Source organism: Phyllobates terribilis, unplaced genomic scaffold, assembly GCF_046119375.1.
Source record: "Phyllobates terribilis strain yellow unplaced genomic scaffold, ASM4611937v1 Scaffold_8__6_contigs__length_399053987, whole genome shotgun sequence".
In the NCBI taxonomy this organism is placed as follows: domain Eukaryota; kingdom Metazoa; phylum Chordata; class Amphibia; order Anura; family Dendrobatidae; genus Phyllobates; species Phyllobates terribilis.
The window spans coordinates 294,394,089-294,416,264 of record NW_027362768.1 but is presented as its reverse complement, the minus strand read 5'-3'; the positions used below and the strand labels follow the sequence as shown (position 1 = coordinate 294,416,264).

The 22,176-nt window shown below is 41.2% G+C and overlaps 1 protein-coding gene across 1 annotated transcript in view; it reads right to left on the bottom strand.

Annotated features, from left to right (window-relative positions):
- Positions 1–22,176, bottom strand: part of STAB1 (stabilin 1) — a 220,560-nt gene that overhangs the window by 89,691 nt on the left and 108,693 nt on the right. The window contains exons 26-39 of the mRNA XM_073644427.1: positions 20,312–20,407; positions 16,572–16,667; positions 14,941–14,988; positions 13,228–13,352; positions 11,471–11,582; positions 11,255–11,332; positions 9,882–9,983; positions 8,390–8,500; positions 6,964–7,095; positions 5,428–5,556; positions 4,428–4,484; positions 4,062–4,154; positions 1,941–2,136; positions 602–697 (exon numbers count right to left, since the gene is read on the bottom strand). Coding sequence (XP_073500528.1) covers positions 602–697; positions 1,941–2,136; positions 4,062–4,154; positions 4,428–4,484; positions 5,428–5,556; positions 6,964–7,095; positions 8,390–8,500; positions 9,882–9,983; positions 11,255–11,332; positions 11,471–11,582; positions 13,228–13,352; positions 14,941–14,988; positions 16,572–16,667; positions 20,312–20,407 — 1,471 coding nt within the window. The remainder of the gene's footprint in view (positions 1–601; positions 698–1,940; positions 2,137–4,061; positions 4,155–4,427; positions 4,485–5,427; positions 5,557–6,963; positions 7,096–8,389; positions 8,501–9,881; positions 9,984–11,254; positions 11,333–11,470; positions 11,583–13,227; positions 13,353–14,940; positions 14,989–16,571; positions 16,668–20,311; positions 20,408–22,176) is intronic.

Here is a 22,176-nt window from a genome sequence, read left to right as displayed (position 1 = left end):
TCATAACTGCAAAAAAAAAGCATTCACCAATATATTCCTAATAGCGGACTGTTGCCTTTAAGAGTGACGAATTATGGAAAAAATTCAAAAAAATTTTTCTTTGCTATCCTGTTCCATTTTCCCTGCACTCCTAAGCAAAGAGATACAAATACATTATTTTAGGGTATTTCTATTGAGGCGACACCCTGATTTACAAGCGTAGGTTGACAAAACCTAACATTTTGAAGCTGCAGACTTTTTTTTGTCTAGGTGGCACTAAAGACCCCCTTCTCTTCCTGAATTGGCTATTTACAGATAATATTTCCCAGGAATCATTGCATTAAACTTTATCTTTTTACCCCCATTGCATGAAACGTTATGCCTTAGACTCCCTAAACTCTTATTGAAGGCTTTTCACCCAATTAATGAGTCTTTGCACTGATGAGAGGCAACAACTCCCAAAACAGCTGTCTACAAATGAAGCTTTTGGTTCAGCCTTATATCCTCCTAACACATGTTGCAAGGTTCTTTAAAGGGTTAATATTGACTTCTGGGATTTTTTGCTTTCAATAGGTGGCCTATATGCTGTTTGCACATCACAAAAACCTTCTGTTATACTTACCGATTTCACAAGTATAACCAGTCCAGCCTTTGTCACACTGGCAGAATCCATCCCCGTTCAGTCCATCATTACATTTTCCATGAACACAATCACATTCTGTAGGTAGAAAAAACAAAACAAAACATTTCTTGCACCAATTAACTTTTCTGCCATTGGTCAGTTTTCAAGAATTTTGCATGTGCCATTAAAATAGTTCAGCCCTTAAAGTCCCGCCATGGCATTTCAATTAAGTTGAGGTCTCGCTTTCTAATGGGCCATTGTAATACCTTCATTCTTTTCTTTTTCAACCATTCAGATGTAGAGTTGCTGCTGTGCTTGGGATCACTGTCCTTTTGCATGACCCAGTTTTGGCCAAGCTTTAGCTTTTGGATAGATGACTTCACATTTGCCTCTAGAATACTTTGGTACACAGAGGAATTCATGGTCAACTTAGCGACTGCAAGACGATCAGGTCCTGTGATAGCACAGCAAACCCAAGTAATCTCCCCTTTACCACAGGGTCTGAATCAGTCTTTTCTAATTGTAATGTCAGGAAGATGAATATTTACCATGCTAACGGAGGCCTTTAGAGTCTGAACTGTAGCTCTTGAGGTTTTTTTGCAATTTCTCTAGGATTACACAGTCTGACCTTGGGGAGAATTTGATGGAATATCCACTTTTGGAAAGATTGACAACTGTCTTGAATGTTTTCCACTAGTGAATAATCTTTCTCACTATAGAATAATTGATTCCAAATTCTTTGGAAATGAAATTAAAATTCTTCTCAGATTAAAAGGGCGTCAAGAATAACTTATCTAAGATGTTTGTTAATACAATGCCAAGGAGGAAAGACCGCAACAAACGCCTGAATGCTCCAGTCCAGGAAACTGCCCAAACTTCTGCTTTTATAGAGGCGGTAACACTTTCTGATGAGTCAAGGGAATTTGATTAGCAGAGCCGAGCTACTACCTACCTTCCTAATTCCAATGAAAGTAAGAGTGTACTTAATTTTTCACACTGCATTTTGGCCTAGTTTTCGTTAAATAAATAATGATACAGTGTAATTTTTCCTGCATTGTTCATCTGGGATTGTAGAAACCTAATTTTAAAGTCCTTCTAAGGATCAGATTTTTTTTTTCTTATTGTGTCCTGGTTTGTAGAACGCTATAATGCTTAGTCTTATGCATGAAAGTACATTGGGAAAAGCTGATGTTGTATATTTTAGGCTAAGGGAACAGACCTAGTGTTCACCTTACCCATACTAAACATTACTGTTGTCGGGGACATGCCTGAAAGTAGTGACAAATCATCAGTGCCATAAGACATCATCCATACTTATTTTTTAGAAAGGTAAAATCACCTGTTGTGCAGTCCTTTCCATATCTTCCAGCCTCACAGGTTTCACAAGCTGTTCCATGAAAACCTTCTTTGCATATACATTCTCCACTTCCATTGATCCGATCTTGGCACCTTCCATTATTTGAACAGACGTTGTTCAGTCCACCTGGGCATACCAGACACTGGTGCCCATAATACCCTTCACAACACTGAAGTTCCTAGAGACAGGGGACCAAAGCCTAATAAGTAGGACCATGAAACTGGCCCATATATGCCAGCTGGATGCTACTTCTGCAAAAGTCATTTTAAGACTCATTCAGACTTCCGTTTTTCACATACATGTTTTACCCGTGGTTTTCACAGAGAGAACACGTACCCATTATAGTCTATGTAGCTGTCCACACGACCCAGTATCCGCTAAAAAATCATGGAGAAGTCTGTTTTTGATCCACGTCACAGATCAAAAGTGTCAGCACATGGATGGCATCAGTGTACAATCTCTGTGTTGTCCATGATTGACATTGTAATGTCTTAATTTTTTTCATGTTAAAATCACTGATGAAACACCAAGCACTAATGAAAATCAGATGAAAAACACTGACGACATTCAGACTTAAACGGGTTTCCCTAAAGGGGTTTAATTTTAATCAACATTTTAATCAATAGATTTTTAAATAATAATAAGTTCTACAATTGGATGTGTTTAAAAAAATGTTCCTGTGCTGAGATAATCTTATAAATGTGCCCTGCTGTGTACTGTGTAATGGCTGTGTGTGACCGTACAGGAACATGGTCTGATCATACCACATCTCCTGGGCAGGGGAGGAGGCAAATGACTCTACAGGTAGCACAGCAGGTGATCACAGCTGATTATTTATGTGAGATAAAACATTGCTTAAAAACAGGCAGTGAAATGTTTTGCCTCACAAAAAGAATCAGCTGTGATCCCCTGCTGTAATATCTATATACTCTTTTGCTTCCTCCCCTGCTCAGGAGATGTGGTATGATCAGACCATGTTCCTGTACAGTCAGACACAGCCATTACACAGTACACAGCAGGGGCACTTTTATGATTATCTCAGCACAGGAAGATTTTTTTTAAACACATTCAATTGTGGAAATTATTATTATTCCAAGATCTGTTAATTAAAATGTACTTTGTTCTTGGGAAAACTCTTTTAAGTAAAAACAAAAAAATACTGAATGAGTCCTTAGGCAAAATTCCCATGGTGCATAACTACTGCATTTTTTCTAAAACGCATTTGCTTGCAGAAAAGGCAGAAGCAAAGTTCAAGCAAAGCGGATGAGATTTATATAAATCTCATGCCCGCTGTGTTATTTTTTACACTGCTTCAACTGATCAGCAGTGTGATTTTGAAATCTGCAGCATGTCAATTTCTCATGCGGTAAATATGTGTCGTCTTTGTGGATTTTCCCCATAAAACGTGAATGAGGAGTGGAAAAGCCACAGTTTAAAGAAAAAAGCCTATGCGTTTCTATTGCGTTTCTGCAGCAGACGTGCAGTAAAAATGCACGCAGGAGAGCGGCACATGCCTTTATTAAACTAAGCAAACAAAAAGTGTTCAAAAAAAAAAAAAAAGACTCGACATACCAAAAAGACAAAAAAGCAATAAAAACACACATAAAATAATTAAACAAAGCAAGTAGACTTAATTAGCTAATTGGTACAGGAAATCTGCGAAATCAAAAACATGGCAAACATGCATAGTAGGAACGCAGTCTAAAACCTCATTCAGAGGACCGTGCGATGCGGTCCATGTACGGACTGTGATGGACGGACTGGCTGCGGGTCTACTGACCTGAACTTGACTGCCTCATAGGAATATATGAGTTTGTCAAGTTAAAGGTCAGCAACCAGCGGCCAGTCCGTGCATCACGGTCTGTACACGGACGTCTGAATGAGGCTTTAGATGGATCCTATAGTGGAAATGAATTAGAGATGGATGCTAATGATTTTTAAACATATTGCCTTGTTAGATAATAACGCAATTCAGCTAGCAACAATAAGATTTGGCGCACGTAGAATAGTATAACTAAACATGTGATGGCTCTTTGGATTATGATAAATCTTTGACGTCTATACACGCAGTACAGGGAATGACAGATCATGAACGGTACTTACAAGTCTGGAGGATATGCAGCTGAACATGCAACCAAGGATGAATTTAGCTCTTCTTTTATATACACAACTTCCTGACCCACGGCCCAGGGGTTCCTATGCAGAAAACAGACGGTAGTTATTTCCTTTAGTGTAAACTCTAGTGTTTTAGTTATTGATAAGTGACATAAATAATATTCCTAAATGATGGAAATTACATCAATGTTTTACATGGGCATGCTGATTCCTCCAAAGCAAGGATTCACTAACGCTCATAATGGAGGATCCCAAGCAGGACCACCTCGGATGACATCCATATGTAGTAGAGCAATGTATTTGAGACGGTCTACCAGATCCTAGTAGCATATAGTTTGGCCAACAGCTGCTTACCTTAAGATTTGTGTCTTCTGGACATTGAATTCCTTTATCGCAAGCGCCACATTTTGTCTGTTGCAAAAAAAGAACAATTCAGGTAAAGAATGTGTACTGTATTATTTCCTGTGCCTTAAAAAATTGCAAATCATGGCAGACGCCAATTTTGCACATACATTTTTAACTTTTCTCATCACTCAAGTCTGAAAAGTTTTCTAATTTAAAGAGTAACCGTCAGTTTAATTTTTATTTCATAAATCAATAGTACACATAAAAAATTTCTCTCTGCCACAACTGATCTTTCACTTCCAAAATTCTCAATTTATGGGTAAAATCTGTATTCAGTGAAGACAGGTTTTTACATTACTGAGATAGGAGATGACACTTGGTTCTGATAAGATTCTATGGAGAGGGAAGGGAAGGGAGGAGCTCCTCCTTCCTCCTACTCCTGTCAATCTTCATAGAATCTTATCAGCATCAACTGTCATCTCCTATCTCAGTAATGTAAAAACCTGTCTTCACTGAACACAGATTTTACTCGAAAATTGAGAATTTTAAAAATAATTGATTACTCCTCGTGGAGAAAGAAGCAGATTACTCTGATAATATATATTATAAAGTTTCTTATTTTCATGTGTATTTAGTGGATAAAAATTAAAATGATGGTTACTCATGCAAGGCAGTCCAGCTGATCTGTGTAACCCCACCCCCACCACTTATTGGCAGCTTGTTGCCAATGTACACAGAACGCTGCCAATCAGTGGTGTGGGCGGGGTTATACACAGCTCAGCATTCAGAGCTCTGCAGCAGAGAAAACAGGGATTCTATAAAAAGGACACCAAGCAGCCCAGTAAGTGACACATCGCTGGAATCAGGGTCTCAGCCCCTATATAAAGCAGATTTCAGATCCCATAGCAAAAACCTGTTGACAGATTCCCGTTAAACAGATTACAGAAATTCCCTGAGATTTAGAAAGTGTAACATTTTGTTTCTGAACTAATAATTCACGTTAGCAAACCTTTTTCACAGAAGCTTCAGCATAGTCACAGCGATTTTTCAGGATTTCTATCACTTCAGATATTCCCATCAGCATTCCATTGTCTGTTTCGAAAAAGCTGCCGTCCAGAGGAACATTGTGAATGAATGTCTGTTTGGAAAGGAAAAGCAGATAAAAGCACCTACAACACATGCCGATTATATGGCTGAAGATGTTATTATCAGTTCACTGCGGACCATACAAAAAAATGGAAAACTGTAGATATGGAAATTTCGATATTTGCAATTTACATGCATTGTACCTGTCAGATATATACAATTGACTGATCATTTTCTACAACTCCATCTTTCTTACTTGTTGTACAGGGCATGGTGGTCTAGTGATTCCTGACATCAACCTTTGGCAGCCTATGGTCAACTAAGGTTATGTTCACATTGCCTTTTTTACAGCAGTCAACATCATCCATTTTTCAAGTAAAAGATGCCTCAGGAACTGCTCATTTTCTCTTAGGCTTTGTAAACATGATGGATTTCTGCATTTTTCTGATCTTAATATTTTTATTTTTGCTCTTCGTCATAACAGCTTGTTCTCACATAGCATTTTTTATTAATTTTTTCCCATTCATTTTTCAATAACCCCAAAATGAATGAGATTTCTAAAATCTTATTCTCATAAGTCTTTTTTTTTAGCCTGTGTTTATTTTTTTTTTAAACAGCAGCAGCAATTCTTTCAGCATTTTTACTGTAGTTTTTCCCATTAAGATCAAAATGGCTTCGCACCAAATCTCATCAAAAACTGCATAAAAATGCATATAATTTTTTATGCAGTTTTCTGGCCACAGCTTGCATTTTTCATGCAGAAATAACACATCAAAAAAGCTAAATGTGAACATACCCTAATGGTGTTTGCGAGTTCCTTACAAATAACTTATCTTTATGTAGACTGATCTGATCTCTTCCTTTCAGCCTCTATTTTCATTCCTAATTTTCATCGTGCATGTTATTCCTCTATTATCTGTTATCAACTCCATGATGCATCAGTACAGCACTACATGATGAGTTAAAGCCTGTACTGTCTTTACCTTCTGGGATGACACTGTGATTATCCTTCCCTCTATAGTCTCCTAAAAAAACTAATAGACTACAAAAATGCAGTGAAGGGAGCTAAACTGTGATCAGCCATATTGCAACTGTGCAACAAGCACTGTGCAGTCATCATCTTTATCTGTGATATAAGCTTCTGTTCCCCTCTTCCCTCCATATAGAACTTCAGTTGTACACTGCATGCGATTTCACCATAAAGAAAGATTTGATTACTGAGATATTCGGAGAACACACAAGCATCTCATTCCCAGGGGGTCACAATGTGATCATACGACCTACCTGAATATATATACCATGAATTTCGAAATAGAAATGGACAACTAAATAAGTTAATTCCAGTTAAATTACATCTATTGAGAGAATTTAAAAAAAAAACCTGGAGTGCTGCTTCAATGATTTTATTACATGTGTAAATCAGCAATTGAAGGAAACCTATAAGAAGATTGTACTGTACCTGGTTGTACCTTTTGTAAAACATCAGCCAGTAAGACAATCCCAGCATGCTGCTCCTGTGCATCCCGTTTCTTAAGTCTGAAGGTGATAATTTCTCTCCAAGTATAACATGATATTTTATTGTGCTGGCATTCTGAAAAAAAAAACATGTCCTGAAAATAAAATCACCTCTGGCAGTGCCATCATTCCAGTCTTGAAGTGCCTTGTCGTAATTTTGTGGGTGGAGCTGTGGCAGTGGCCACATCCCCCTCCCGCCGCAGCTTCACCCACTTTGTCAGAGTTGGGTGAAAATGCCAAAAAAAACACAACATTTTAGCGCAACCTCAAGTTGTACCAAAATGTTGCGACTTCTCGAAGCTTTATATGTCAGAATACCTGCGTAAATGCTTGAATGAATTGGGTCCGATGTGATTAAGTAGCTCTTTAAAATATAAGCTAGTAGATCCCTTTATGGCCCTAAAACTATGCTCCAAGAGAGAGAAATCAAATTGTGTTTTGAAATTCTGTATACACAGGTCCGGAAGTACATTTGGGCGTAACGGTGCACTTACAGCTTCTCAACCTCTTGATGTTTTCTCTACCTAGGACTACCGACCCCTGGCTGTTTGACAAGTTGAGTGGCAGTGGACCACAGCAAAACGACCTGTCAATCCACCAGAGAAACGTGGCGCTAGGCAGAGAATACAGAGTGTGGGTCAGAAGCTGTAAGAGCATCATCGCATCCCAATACACTTCCAGACACGTGTATAGAACTATAAAACATGATGTCTCACTGCTGGAACAGAACTTTGGGGTCATAAGGGGATCGATTTGCTTATATTTTAAAGGGCTACACAATGTAGCAAATCCAGGTAGGTTAGGGTTAAATCCTACTTCTACAGGTCCTGATTAGATCACATAGCTAACCCCGCATATACCTTGGCTAGCTGTTCTCAGGGGAGCTGACCAGACTGGATGTGTCTTAGAGCTAAAGAGAGACAAAACAGAATCCCTCTCTTAGAAGAGTCTGAACAGGTTATGTGCAGAGAACCGCAAGTATAAGTGGTTGCTATGGACAATAGCGGTTTTGTTTTACAAGATTGGGGCTAGCTCAGCCATGTATGAGTAGCCAGGGTCAGTTCTTCTTAATTAGCCCCTGTACAAGGCTAGGGGTTCATGAGTTTGTTTTTGGTGCTGTGCATCCTGTGGAAAGCAATAAAATCTGCCTGTGTTTGGACCAAAACTTCATTGCCTGTGTGAACGCTACCTAATGCCTATAAGAGCCAGTGAATCCCTACAACAGACATAGTAGTGGTTTTTATGGGAGGGGTAAAAAATTTTGACATTCTCTTCTTTCAGTTTGTCTAGATTTATTCGGCTATATACACATATTTAGTTACCAAACGCTTACCAAAGAGGTAAATCCATTTTAGTTACCAAACGCTTACCAAAGAGGTAAATCCAGACTTATTGTAAAACTCTGTAATTGCAAAGTTGTTCGGCACAAAAACTGTGTACTTCAGTTTGCTGGATTCAATTTCTTGAATTAATTCAGTTTTCTGCATAAAGAAAATAAATTGTTGGTTCAGGATTAACATACTATTAGGTCTACGTTAATATCTTGTGTTGCTCTATGCCAGAAGTATACGGCTGTAATAACAATGTATGTAGAGGTGTATTGGATTTTCAGTCTCAGTGCTATGTTTGTGAGGTTGGACTCGGGAGTGAATAGTCGTCAAATATTAAGTTCATTGACTACTTGGAGGACATGTCCCACAATGAACAATTATGACCTATCCACAGGATCACCAGAATAGTGGTCCCGAGCTCCCATTTCTTCTTCACTGCATGACCACAGTGGGCAGGAGTTTTAATGGACCAGAGGTTGACAATGTGCCTTGTCCCCCAAACCAATTGTAGCTATCAGCTTTTTCCATTAGCCCCATGATCATCAAATGCAGCGGCCAGAGCACAACTACAGGAGAAGTGATAGGTCATCAATATCATTAGCCTGGACGACCCTTTTAATGTATTGCAATACTTAAAGGGAATCTGGTGCTATGGGGATATTGAACACTTTTTGCCAAGTTTTACCAAAGACGCAGTAACAGGAAACCCTTCAAAAGAAAAAGGATTTGTCTAAAGCGAACCACTCAATAATTATATTCGAACCCCTTACTTGAAGCTTAGTGTCAGAATGTACAGTGATGGCCGAAAGTGTTGGCTCCCTTGAGATTGTTCCAGAAAATGGAGATGGACTTGTAACCTTGAAATTGTTGATATTTTTCAACAATTTTGGTTCTTAAGTACTCAGTCAGTTCTCTTCTCTTCTTTCTGTTCTCCATTTTTAGTGTGGCACACACAGACACACTATGGAAAGATTGAGTCAACTTCTCCCCTTTTTATCTGGTTTCAGCTGTGATTTTTATATTGCCCACAATAGTTTCTTGCCACAGATGGGTTTGAACGAGCATCAAATGCTTGAAACAAGGTTGTTTACCCACAATTTTGAAATGGTGCCAATATTTTGTCCAGACCATTTTGTGGCTTTGTGCCAAATTATGTCCAATTTGCCTTTTTTCTCATTTTTTTGTGTTGTTCCAATACACACACAGGAAATAAACAGGTGTATAATAAAATGTGTAATTGCAATAATTTTCAGAGAGAAATATTTCATTTTCTGGAACAAATTTCAAGGTTGACAACACTTTCAGCCATGACTGTGTATAATCACTGCGGTCTTAGTATAAGTTAACCTGTGCTTCCTTGCAGGAAACATCCAGTATCATGTATCACTTCCTGGAAATCTCAACTTCCTATCATTCATGTTTAGCATCCAAAAGCGCTTGGCCTCTTTCCTATTAGTCACCTGTCATCCATTTCCTCCACATTCCCATCTGTCAGAGCCATTGTTCTGTCTTTAGCAGCAGATTATCTTACCTGGATTGCCTGCTTAAACTGCTGAAATGCGGGAACTTGCTCTAGGGTTTTGTTAAGACCTGGCCTTGCGGGGGGTATTGCTCCTAGTGGTGGGATCAAAACCTGGGGGTGCAAAAAGTTTTTTTTTTAATTACATAATTTACAATCTACTATACAGGAACATAAGTAGACAGAAAACATGCATCTCATTAGCATAATTACTGCAAATTTTATCTGTTTTATTTTGTCATAAATTGCACAAAAACTTAAAGGGCATGTCCATGTTTACAAACATTTTTAAATTACTGCTTCAGAAATGTCCATAAGGGAAAAAAAAATAATGTTCATAAGAAGTAAGGAATGGATGGAAGCGACACAGGGCTTTTGTTTGTAGACTATGGAAACACGGGTGTGAAAAGGGAATGTATACAAAAACAATTTTGCATCTTTATATTCTGATTTCCTGTATAGGGGTTATCCCATTGAAAGGAATCTGTCAGCAAAAAAAAAAAGTGTCACTCTGCAGGTAAATAACATTTTAAACATTTGCTGCAATCTACTTGGAAGTGCAGCTGCAGGAAGAAAATAAAGTTAAATTCTCCCTGCAGCTGCTTGTTTGCAGTCATTGGGGCGGAGCCATGGGCTGAGAACAGTCAGTGCTCACTATACAGTGAGCCCTCTAATTATGCCCATGGCTCCTTGCATGATGTGTGTGTGCTGAGCTAGTTGTTAGTCAAAGAGCAGTGTGCATGATTTAAGCCCACTCACTGTGTAGTGAGCACTGACTGCTCACTGCTCTGGCCACTCACAGATGACTAGACCCTTTAACCACATTCCCTATAATCATTTTAATATTAATTGTCCTGAAAAGCTTTTAATCGCCTTTTTAAGTCATAAAAATAACTTCTTTTTTTTAATTATTATTTTTTCTTTGCTCTTGAGGGAAGTGTCCTTCCCCCTCTGGCAGCTGACATTAAATTCCCTTCCTATTTAGCTTTCCAGCTAAACTGCCTTTCCCACTACAGAGACTCTGCTCCTTTCCTGCAAGCAGGATAAAAATCTATTTCTATTAGCTACTCTTCAGTGAACCGAGGATCACTATGTTGAGACCTGGCCGTGAGAGGAGTGAGGAGTGACTGAGCATGTGCGTCCACTAGCACTCAGCTCTTTGGGTGGATGTGCACATTGCTGTACACTTTGAACACCATGTGGTGCTATACTTTGTACGTAAATGTTAGAGGGCCTCACAATATTATCTTGTAGCCTCATATAAATTGTAAATAGCATTATTTTACAGTTTATATAATATATATATGGTGTTTAATTGTGAAATATCTCCTTTAAGAAGAATAGTCATATGACTCGTGGACATTGCAGAATGGTAAATTACTAACCTGGTTGATCATGAAAATATATCCATTGGAAGCTGGAATGTTATGGACAACGATACTGGCATTATTAACGGTTATGTTCTGAAATAAAGATTATGCAATGCTGAATTAGTGAATGAGCACAAAGTCTTTCCTTACTAGTACGTAGCTTTTTGCTGTAGTTATTTCCATACAGTATATATTTTTGGATAACTGGGTCAATAGATGAGAAAGACTTACGCCTCTTGTAATACCAATCTCGCACTTTGTCCTCGGTTCGATTGTATCCAACTCTTGACCAATGTGTTCCTTCAGTTGCTCGAATGTGAAGGCTCCTCGCAGAAAATGCGCCCTGCCATAATTATATCGATTTTTTTTCCATTTAAATAAAGGAAAGGCTGCGACAGTCAGCACATGAATGGGACAATTATCAACTGGGAACAGAGGAAGGGAAGGAATCTAACATACCCAGACTAAACATCTTAGGCGTATGTTCAGACACGGGGTATGCAGCATAACCTTTGGCCACAAAAATCTACAGAAAATCAAGCTTAACGAGTAACAGTCGTTTTAATTATTCTTCATAAATCAATAGTACACGTGAAAATAAGAAACTTTGTAATACACATTATCTAAAAATCTACTTCTTTCTCCTTCTAAACTGATCATTCATTCTCAAAATTTCAATTCACGGGTAAAATCTGCCTTCAGTGAATACAGACTTTCCTATTACTGAGACAGGAGATGACAGTTGGTGCTCATAAAACTCGATGAACTCACAGCAGAATGTCTGTGTCTGCCTCTAGCTCCACCCATCTCTACCCCCTCCATAGAATCTTATGAGCACCAACTAGCATCTCCTATCTCAGAAAAGGGAAACACCATCGTCGCTAAATGCAGGTTTTATCTATGAAATGAGAAAGAAAGGCGGAGAAAGAATCAGATTTCTCTGATAACAGATATTACAAAGTTGATTTAGGAATTAAAAAATTAAAATGAAGATTACTATGTTACCTCTTTGGGCATATGGGTGAAACTGTATGTCTATGCTAGGGGGACCACAAGTGGAGGGGGCTCAGGAGCTGACCTCCCTATACATGCGGCTGATACAGCCTATATTAAATAGCCAGCATCTGTCTCTGGCAGCGGCAACTGGAGCAGAGTTCCGGCTGACACTGGAGCAGAGTTCCGGCAGCCACTGGAGCAGAGGTCCGGCAGCCACTGGAGCAGAGGTCCGGCAGCCACTGGAGCAGAGGTCCGGCAGCCACTGGAGCAGAGGTCCGGCAGCCACTGGAGCAGAGGTCCGGCAGCCACTGGAGCAGAGGTCCGGCAGCCACTGGAGCAGAGGTCCGGCAGCCACTGGAGCAGACTAACAAATAGAGAAAAAAAAAGTTTTTAAAAAATAAAAAAAAAAACATTGAAATTCGTATGACGCCCCTTTTTCCCCATTAAAAATAAAGAAATGAAAAAATAAACATATTTAGTATTTCCGCCATTGGAAAATTGTAATCTGTCAAAATATAAAATGAATCAACCCAATCACTAAATGTTGTAATGAGAAAAAACATCAAAACGCCAGTATTACAGTTTTATGGTCACCACACCTCCCTAAAATAATATAATAAAAAAGGATCAAAACTTTGTATGTAGCCCAAAGTAGTATAAATGAAAATGTCAGTTCGCCCTGCAAATAAACAAGCCTTCATATAGCTCCATTGATGGAAAATTAAATACGTGATGGGTTTCGGAAAATGAAATTTTTTTTTTTTTTCTACAAACGTCTGTATTTTAAAAATTCTGAAAATATGGAAGCTTGAATATTTCTGTGGGACTGTCCTGACCTGGTTGGGACTTGTGTTAATATGCCCTAACGTCGCTAAAGTAAATGTGATCTGCACTAGCAGACAGGATGGCAGTGCCCTGAACAGACCTACTATAAAAAAAAAAAAGTAAATACATCAAAAAACCCAAACTTTTTTTGTCTAGTGTTTTTTTACCTGACCAGAAAAGGCAACTTGTCCAGCCAAAATTTTCTAGCACTGGCAGGAAAGGCACCGATTGCTGCATTAGAAGGGACTAAAGCGGTAACATTACTCGCATGGGAAATGGAGACTTCAGAGTTCTGTATGGAAGGAAGAAACAGAGCAATTGTGTCATTATTTGAGAGCGGTGTCATTAATGTGCAAAAGCAAGACTAGGTGCAAAGTGCAAATATGGCACCGGATATACTGGAGGCTTCGAGGCACAGTAGGAAATCTTGGCTTTATACAAGAACTCTAGCTAAAATACATGCTTTCCACAGCAAGGGTTAATCTGTACTACATACAACTTTGGCAGAGAAGTATCATCCAGGACCACCAATGTGCTTGGATTAATTTTATTTTGGATTTATTTATTTATTTTACTCACTTATATAGCGCCATTAATTCCACAGTGCTTTACAGACATTATGGGCACTGTCCCCATTGGGGCTCACAATCTAGATTCCCTATCAGTATGTCTTTGGAATGTGGGAGGAAACCGGAGAACCCGGAGGAAACCAACGGAAACATGGTGAGAACATACAAACTCCTTGCAGATGTTGTCCTTAGTGGGATTTGAACCCAGAACCTCAGCGCTGCAAGGCTGCAGTGCTAACCACTGAGTCATTGTGCTGCCCCTGGATGATGTAGGTATTCTTACGAGTCTCCCCTTTTAAAGTTACGTTACATATAGTTTGCTAAAATTTTATTTCTAACTTTAAACGTTATAACCTATCTGAGGGATACGTGATAAGTTGAGGATTGGTGAGGGTGCGACTTCTAGGACTCCCACTGATCATAGGAAAAGATCTTGACTGGCGCAGGTCTGGGCCTCAGGTCTTGACCGGTGTGGTCTGGTCCACAAATCTTGACTGGCGTCACCTAGACCCCGCTCGAGGGTGCACAACAATCAGCTGGATCAGGCCTCATGGCATGTTCCGGTGTCTTGGCGTTCCCCTTAGAGCATGTCCTGCTCGCCTCACTGGTTAGTGCCAAATCAGTTCCGCCAAGATACTCTGCCCTCTTACATTGAGGAACTGCGTCGTGAAGGTCACCTGACCCGGTGCTCCATCTAGACTCGTCCTTCCTGAAACTCTTCGGCTTCCTGTTGGTTCTGCAGAGTTCTGCTTGGACAGTAGGTGGCAGTCACTGGACACAAATGCCGCACAGCGCTGAGAAATCTCATCTGCTATCGCACAACCTCTTACACAACCACTGCACTTAGTCGTCTCAAACAGTCCCGTAAAGAATGAAGGAAGCAGTTGCACGTGTATCAGGCCACCTCTCTAGTCCAGCATGTCATTTCAGAACACTGTTCTTGCGAGTGGTGAGAGCCACAGTGGTCCCCATCAATCTGCAAGTTATCACCTATCCTTTTAATGTTCGAATACAACTATTTTTGGTACTATCCGTAAAATTTCTTTCTTGTAGCTTTCAATGGGGGACACAGGAACCATTAGTTTACATACCTGGAGGCTGACACTAAAAATACATTTTAGAAAAATAAACTGACTTCTCCCCACCAGACAACTAACCCATGGTTCCTGTGTCCCCCAATGAAGTGACTGAGAAAACTCTTTAACATTCATGAGTAGACTCCCCAGAGTCCTTATAACACACTGCTACAGAAATCTGTAGATCAAGATGGACTTAATTACATAACTACATAAAAAATAAAACAGCACACACCTTAATCCATTCACTGAAGAGGTTTACCTCTGGGATGCCCAATAGTTCCTAAAATATAAGTATACATATATATGATCTTTAATTACTAATATTATGTCAGTATCTGCAGCACACAATTTAGGTTGTCTACCTTTGTGGGGCATTTGTTTATTTATTTTTTACAAAAATGCATGATTTCATAGGCAACTTCCCTCAGCCCCAATTTTTACATTTGGGTGTTATTAAAATTTTTGCACCGTTTGGATTTTACAGACTTTTTTCATTGCACATTCAACTTTAATGTGGTTTATGGTCATAGATCAGCTGAGAGGAGCTTAGAAAAAGAAAAGGAAGAGTTACACACTTCCTGTCAGACTATCAGAATAAGCTCACTGATGGATTCTCAGTTTGCTCATTCTATAGCCAGCAATAGACAGTGCAACACAGAGGCTATAGAAGGCGAAGGGTGCAAACGTTTTAGTGAAACCCAATTGCAAAAAATTTTTTTTATTTAACCAATATACTGTACATGCATTTAGGTAAAAAAAAAATGTCATGAGGTGGAAAACCCCGTTAACAACACATACTCTCTATAGAAGTCGACTAATGAATTACGCCATTTCTTAATTGATGCAGTTCTTGACATACTAGAACCACATACAAGGATCTGGGTGTATAAGCATGTCCCAGACTGATTCAGACATCCATGTTTTGTGGTCCGTATTTGGACCACGATGCATGGACTCAGGGTCGGCGTCAGCAATCAGCGCACCCCGGCAAGGGCTGGGGCCCTGAGCAGGGGGGGGCCCACTCACCGTCAGGCACCCCGCCGCGCTATGGGACCCGTGAGCGGTGTGGTGCCGGTGTCAGCGCCCGCTCCCTCCCGCTTCCGCTTTCTCAGGGCCCCGGCAGCCAGCACAATACTTACCCCTCCCCGTGCCTCCGCAGCAGGTCCCATCTCTTTCGCGACTGCTGCACTGTGACGTCTCAGGTCAGAGGGCGCGGTGACGTTTTTACACCGCGCCCTCTGCTGAGCAGTCACAGCGCAGAGCGGGAAGACGCCGGCAACGCTGAGGAGTCCGGAGCAGCGGCAGCAGGTGAGGAGTGAGGTGAGTATTTGATTTTTTTTTTTATTGTATGGGAGGCATGGGGCATTATTTGGGGAGTGGGGTGGGGTGGGAGGGTGTGACATCCTGCATGGGGCATTATAAGGGAGGGGGGGTGTGACATCCTGCATGGGGCATTATAAGGGAGGGGGGATGTGACATCCTGCATGGGGCATTACAAGGGAGGGGGGGTGTGACATCCTGCATGGGACATTATAAGCGGGGGGGGATGTGACATCCTGCATGGGACATTATAAGCGAAGGGGGGATGTGACATCCTGCATGGGATATTATAAGCGAAGGGGGGATGTGACATCCTGCATGGGGCATTATAAGCGAGGGGGGATGTGACATCCTGCATAGAATAATAGAATCAAATTGCTCTGAACCAAAAGTCCAAAATCCAGTAGCCATTTCTGCACTGAAGTGAAGCCGCTCTAATTTGGATATTTCCCTTTTTTGGTTGTAACTTTCATTTTTAGTGAATGTTTCAGATCTCACTATTTTGTATCTTTACATCCAGCTACAATAACTGTATAAACTTACCGTTATTACGTCTGCATAACAGGTGATGCCATCCCCTCCAAAACCACTGGGGCACAGACATGTTCTCTCTCCTCCAGAAGTTGGCATACAGGTAGCCTAAGATGAGAGATAATTATGGTTATTAATGTAATGAATTATCTAACCCAGAAATGGTTTAAAAGGGCATCCAAGATCTGTAAGGAGATGGACAAGTAAGAAGACTCATGCAGTTAATGCCTAATCAATTGTCAGCAAGTGACCACCGCCATCTGCTGGTCAAAAGATGATAGGAAAAGAGAAAGCAGAGAGAATTACATTAGTAGGAACTGAAGAGTGAAGTGCATGTTCCCTGAGGGAAGTGATTGGAGGAGACACCAGGTAGGGGTGATTGCTGTGTCGCAGTTAGTAATTATAAAAGGCCCAGGAGGGCAGTGAAGGGGAGGAGAAGGTGTCTGAACCTGTAGCAGGACGGACGTGTGGTGCAGCGAGATTGGTTTAAAGCCATCATTATGAGTGACCAGATGCTTGTATCTAATGTAAATGTTCAGTGCTTTGTATAATAGGGTTTAATTGTTATAACTGTGAATGCTGCTTCTATCCGAAGAAGTAGATTGCAAAACATTTTATTGCACTCTAATAATCTGCTAACCTTGTTTAATTTTGTATCACAATCATTACTGTGTTAAAATAATAAAAAAATCTTTGGTTAAGTTATCACTCTGTGCTAATCCTCAGCGCTATTGAATTCCAAGCACCTATTTACATATCCTATCCCAATATGTAGTAGGTGTAATAATAATAATAATATTAGCAAATACCTCCAATTGACATGTAGTATTGTTTTTCTGATTAGCTATGCCACTTACCCCTTGTGCAGGGCATTTCAGTAGCTTAGGTATCCCTGCTTACAACCAGGTAATAAAACTCACTAATATACTTTGATTGTGAAAGTTACAGTGATTTTGTCCCAATTTGAGTGCTAGCCCACAATACAGGAAGCTATACCTTAATGTTTGCTTTCAACAAAGGCAAAGACCCCCTCCTCCATGTGTATGAAGGGGGCTGACTGTGAGACTCAGTTCACCAACTACGCCAGCCCTCTTTTCCATCACAGCTGATGTACAAATGGAGAAGGGCATCGGCTTAACTAACTGAGGCTGACCGCCTGCCCCCTTCATCATACCATTGACACATAGCGAGAGAGGAAAAAGGGATAACTTCTACAAAACCGGGACTGAAAACAGGACATCGGTGGAAGTTTCACAATTAAAGTAAATCAGGAAGTTTTATTACTAAATTTTAAAAGCCACTAATCTGCATGGTTTTTGCTCACAAGACAACCCTTCTAAGGAATACACCCTGCCTATAAGACATGGAGTATAGTGTATGCCAACTATTTGAGATTTTAAACAGATGTATTTCTTACAAATTTCAATTCTCAGGAGTAATTATAATGGGTGCAGGATTTGCTGTCACACCCAGGCCCTTGAAGCTAAGGAGAGGCCAAAAAGGTCCTTTTGGCACAAATGAGAAGAACAACGCTATTAAAGACCCATGAAAATTTAGAGCACTGTATGAGATTTTGCATTGGGGCTAACAAGCTTCAAGTTACGCCACCTAAAATAACTATGGTTCGTATGTCTCATTTTTGAGCTTGTATGTAGTCTATGTGGCTTTGTTCTATGAAGATGTTTTTTTGGCTCAGATTGTGACGTGAATGAAAACATTTCCAGGATATTTGGGCAGAAGGTCCCCTGACTTCCACGGTCAGAGGGCGGGACATGACCCAGAGAGTGCCTGAAAACAGTGTCAGAACATGTAGGCAGAAGATCCCTTGATTATGACTTCCAAGGTCAGAGAGGAGAACATGGCCCAGAGCGTGTGTCCAAAAAGAGTTCCAGAACAATTGGGCAGAAGGTCCCCTAACCCTGACTTCCAAAATCAGAGAGGGGGATATGAGGGGGACATGACCCAGAGAGTGTCCAAAAACTGTTCCAGAACATTTGGGCAGAAGTTCCCCTGACTTTGACTTCCAAGGTCAGAGAGGGGAATATAGCCCAGAGACTGTCCCAAAACAGTTCCAGAACATTTGGGCAGAGGTTCCATGACTCTGACTTCCAAGGTCAGAGAATGGGGACATTTCCCAGAGAGTGTCCAAAAACTGTTCCAGAACATTTGGGTAGAAGGTCCTGTGTCTGACTTCCATGATGATAGAGGGGGACATGGCCCAGAGAGTGTCGGAAAACTGTTCCAGAATATTTGGGCAGAACTTCCCCTGACTCTGACTTCGAAGGCCAGAGAGAGGGACATGGCCCAGAGGGTGTCCATTCCTGGGGCTTCCATATAAAATCATAGGCATATGGAAGTATGGTAATGCCCTGGTAGATGTTTCTAAGTGCTAGACTGGGTTGTATGGAGCCCAAATAACCCATTGTGCATGTGCATACACACAATATAATCCTAAACACCTCATATATTTGAAAGCTTTGGTGACTGCTCTATAATGCTTCTATATGTGAAAAAAATACCAGACTGGAGATTTTTTTTTTATAAAAGGCTGAACAACTCCGAATGTGAGGACATGATCAATAGAAGCTGTAGTGACACATTGCACATGTGGCACCCCAGGGGTCTGGTTGCCACAGTAATAGAAATATTACGTCTGAGAGCAAGTGGGAGGTTTCTCTGGTCAGGAGCCCTTAAGCATGCAACATTTCCTGCCCAGACCTGGGAGGGGAGGAATCTGCCCTTATAAACTGGGTCTGGGGCGGGATTAGTCAGTCAGAGTCTGGGAGTCAGAGCCTGGAGAGGGAAAGTTACAGCAGGAGCTCTGTAGGAGCTAGGAGCAGAAGACCAGGGGCTGGAAGCTAAGCAGAGATATAGCTCGCCCTGGCAGAAGAATCTGATAACCGGACACCGGAGTCCGAGGCTGTGGGGACTGATATCCACCCAGCAGCAGAAACCAGCCGGCAGGGGATTCCAGGTCCTCTGGCCATAGAAGCCCGGAGGCTCAGTCACAAGGAAGGGACCAGCACCGCCATCCAGGAGCGGAGGCTAACAGAAGGCCCCAAGTCACCAGCCATACGGGTGAGCACCACACGGTATACTCAGGGACGTGGGCTACTTCTACCCGCTTACAGCAAGGTAGCCAGAAAGAGTGCAGATAGACGGGGAGGCCTACAACTCCACCTGGCCAGGGGAACTCCTGTTTGCTCGCAGACTGACCAGGCCCCTTATGCTAGCCAGTACCCCCGGGAGGGTCTGCCTTAATATCACCAGTAAAGACCCTGAACTGCACTGCAAAGACTCTGAGTCGTTCCTGCTCATCGCCGCACCAGTACTACTAGTGCTGGGACGCCCGCGCACCATCACTCCCATCATCCACATTCCCTGCCCTGAGGCCATACTCCTCCCATGGGGAGTTATCCCATCTTTTGCTGCGCACACCACACCAGCCTCAGCGGACTGCCTCGCAGCGGCGGTACACCCTGACCGCAATCCACAGGTGGCGTAGTCGGACAATTAACTTAAAACCCCTAAAAGACTGCCATCGGCCTGACCACCCTGAGTCACGGGACCGGGTCGCCGCCACGGAGACTACAATCCCCAGAGACCCGGCTCCGGGTAACCCACACACGTCCACACTAGGCCCAGGGGGCGAGTCACACACTTTAATGTTCCTTTCCATTTTAGTAGAAATTAGCCAGGGTGCGGCTTGAATAGTAATTGCATTTTAATTTGTTACCATTGACTTTACCAACCATTTGGTGACAGCCGCCATTGTCTTCCAAACATACATTAATGGGGTCACAGGAGAAGCCATCACCGGTGTATCCTTTCTTGCAACTACAGTCATTCTATGTACAAAAAAGAAAAAAAAAATCAACTTATGTTGTGTTTTCTTTTTTTTTTCTCAAAACTTTTTAGTGAGGTATAAACATATCAATATATAAAATACCAGATCAGACGAGAATATTGATATATGCAAACAAATTAAAAGAAAATACATAATAGTGTAATGCAGGTGTCTGGATGCAACGCACAGATAACACAAGGCAAGGACAGTCAGTGGTCAATATAATTCTATTTAAATGAAGTAGTAATTTAAAGTAACTCTGAACAATTAGTGATAATAACACGGCAAGTCAACAATGAAACAAATAACAATAAGCTTGGAATATCAAATAAAGTCTTTCACTATATAGCGTTAATGTTCCCTTAACAAAGGTGGTGCGCCCATTAGGGGGAGTCACCACGTAAATAAGTATTTGATCCCTTGCTGTTTTTGTAAGTTTGCCCACTGACAAAGACATGAACAGTCTATAATTTTAAGGGTAGGTTAATTTTAACATTGAGAGATAGAATATCCAAATAAAAAAAATCAAGAAAATCACATTGTATAAATTAGATAAATTGTTTTGCATTTTGCAGTGAGAAGTAAGTATTTGATCCCCTACAAACCATTATGAGTTCTGGCTCCTACAGACCAGTTAGACGCTCCTAATCAACTTGTTACCTGCATTAAAGACAGCTGTCTTACATAGTCACCTGTATAAAAGACTCCTGTCCACAGACTCAGTTAATCAGTCAGACTCAAACCTCTACAACATGGGCAAGACCAAAGAACTTTCTAAGGATTTCAGGGACTAGATCATAGACCTGCACAAAGCTGGAATGGACTACAAAACCATAAGTAAGACGCTGGGTGAGAGCAGACAACTGTTGGTGCAATAGTAAGAAAACACCAAGGTTACTTTCCAGTAGCCGGTTTTTCCTGAACCCATGACAGCAAACCTTGAGAGAGATCCGCCCCACCAAGGTCAGGAAACCGTCTGAAATAAAAGGGTGGCACCTCTCCCTCGTTTCAGTTGATCACAGAGCATTGAGAGGACCTCCAGAAAAGGTTAGACACATAACCAACACCTACATTATATATATATATATATATATATAGATATATATATATAGATATATATAAATAATCACCCCAATCATAAAGTGCACACCAGGGTGTGAGAAAAAACAGGGGGGGAAATCTACGGGTGCTGTCATGGGTTCAGGAAAAAACGGCTACCGGTAAGTAACCTTGGTGTTTTCCCCTCACCCATGACAGCACACCTTGAGAGAATTTTGGAGAATATGAGCACCCTAGGGATGGACCACCGCCTGAAGTACCCTTCTCCCAAAGGTGAGGTCAGAGGAGGATAGATCCAACCTAGTAGAAGGTGGATGGTGCAGACCAAGTAGCAGCTTTACATATCTGGTCAATTGAGACGTCTGCTCTCTCCGCCCAGGAGGTTGCTACAGCTCTGGTGGAATGAGCTTTAATACCGTCCGGCGCCTCCCTAAGCCACCTAGAAATAGTCCCCTTTGATACCCCGTGACCTTTCCTACTCCCCTGAAAGGCCAGAAACAAGGAGTGGTCCTTCCTCTATTGACTAGTCATGTTTATGTACTGTAGCAAAGCTCTTCTAACATCCAGATTGTGGAATCTAACCTCCCCGGGTTTTTTTGGGTTGCTGCAGAATGAGGGAAGCACAATCTCTTGATTACAGTGTAATCTGGACACTACTTTCAGAAGGTATGCTGGATCTGGACGTAGAACGACCCAGTCATCATGAATTTG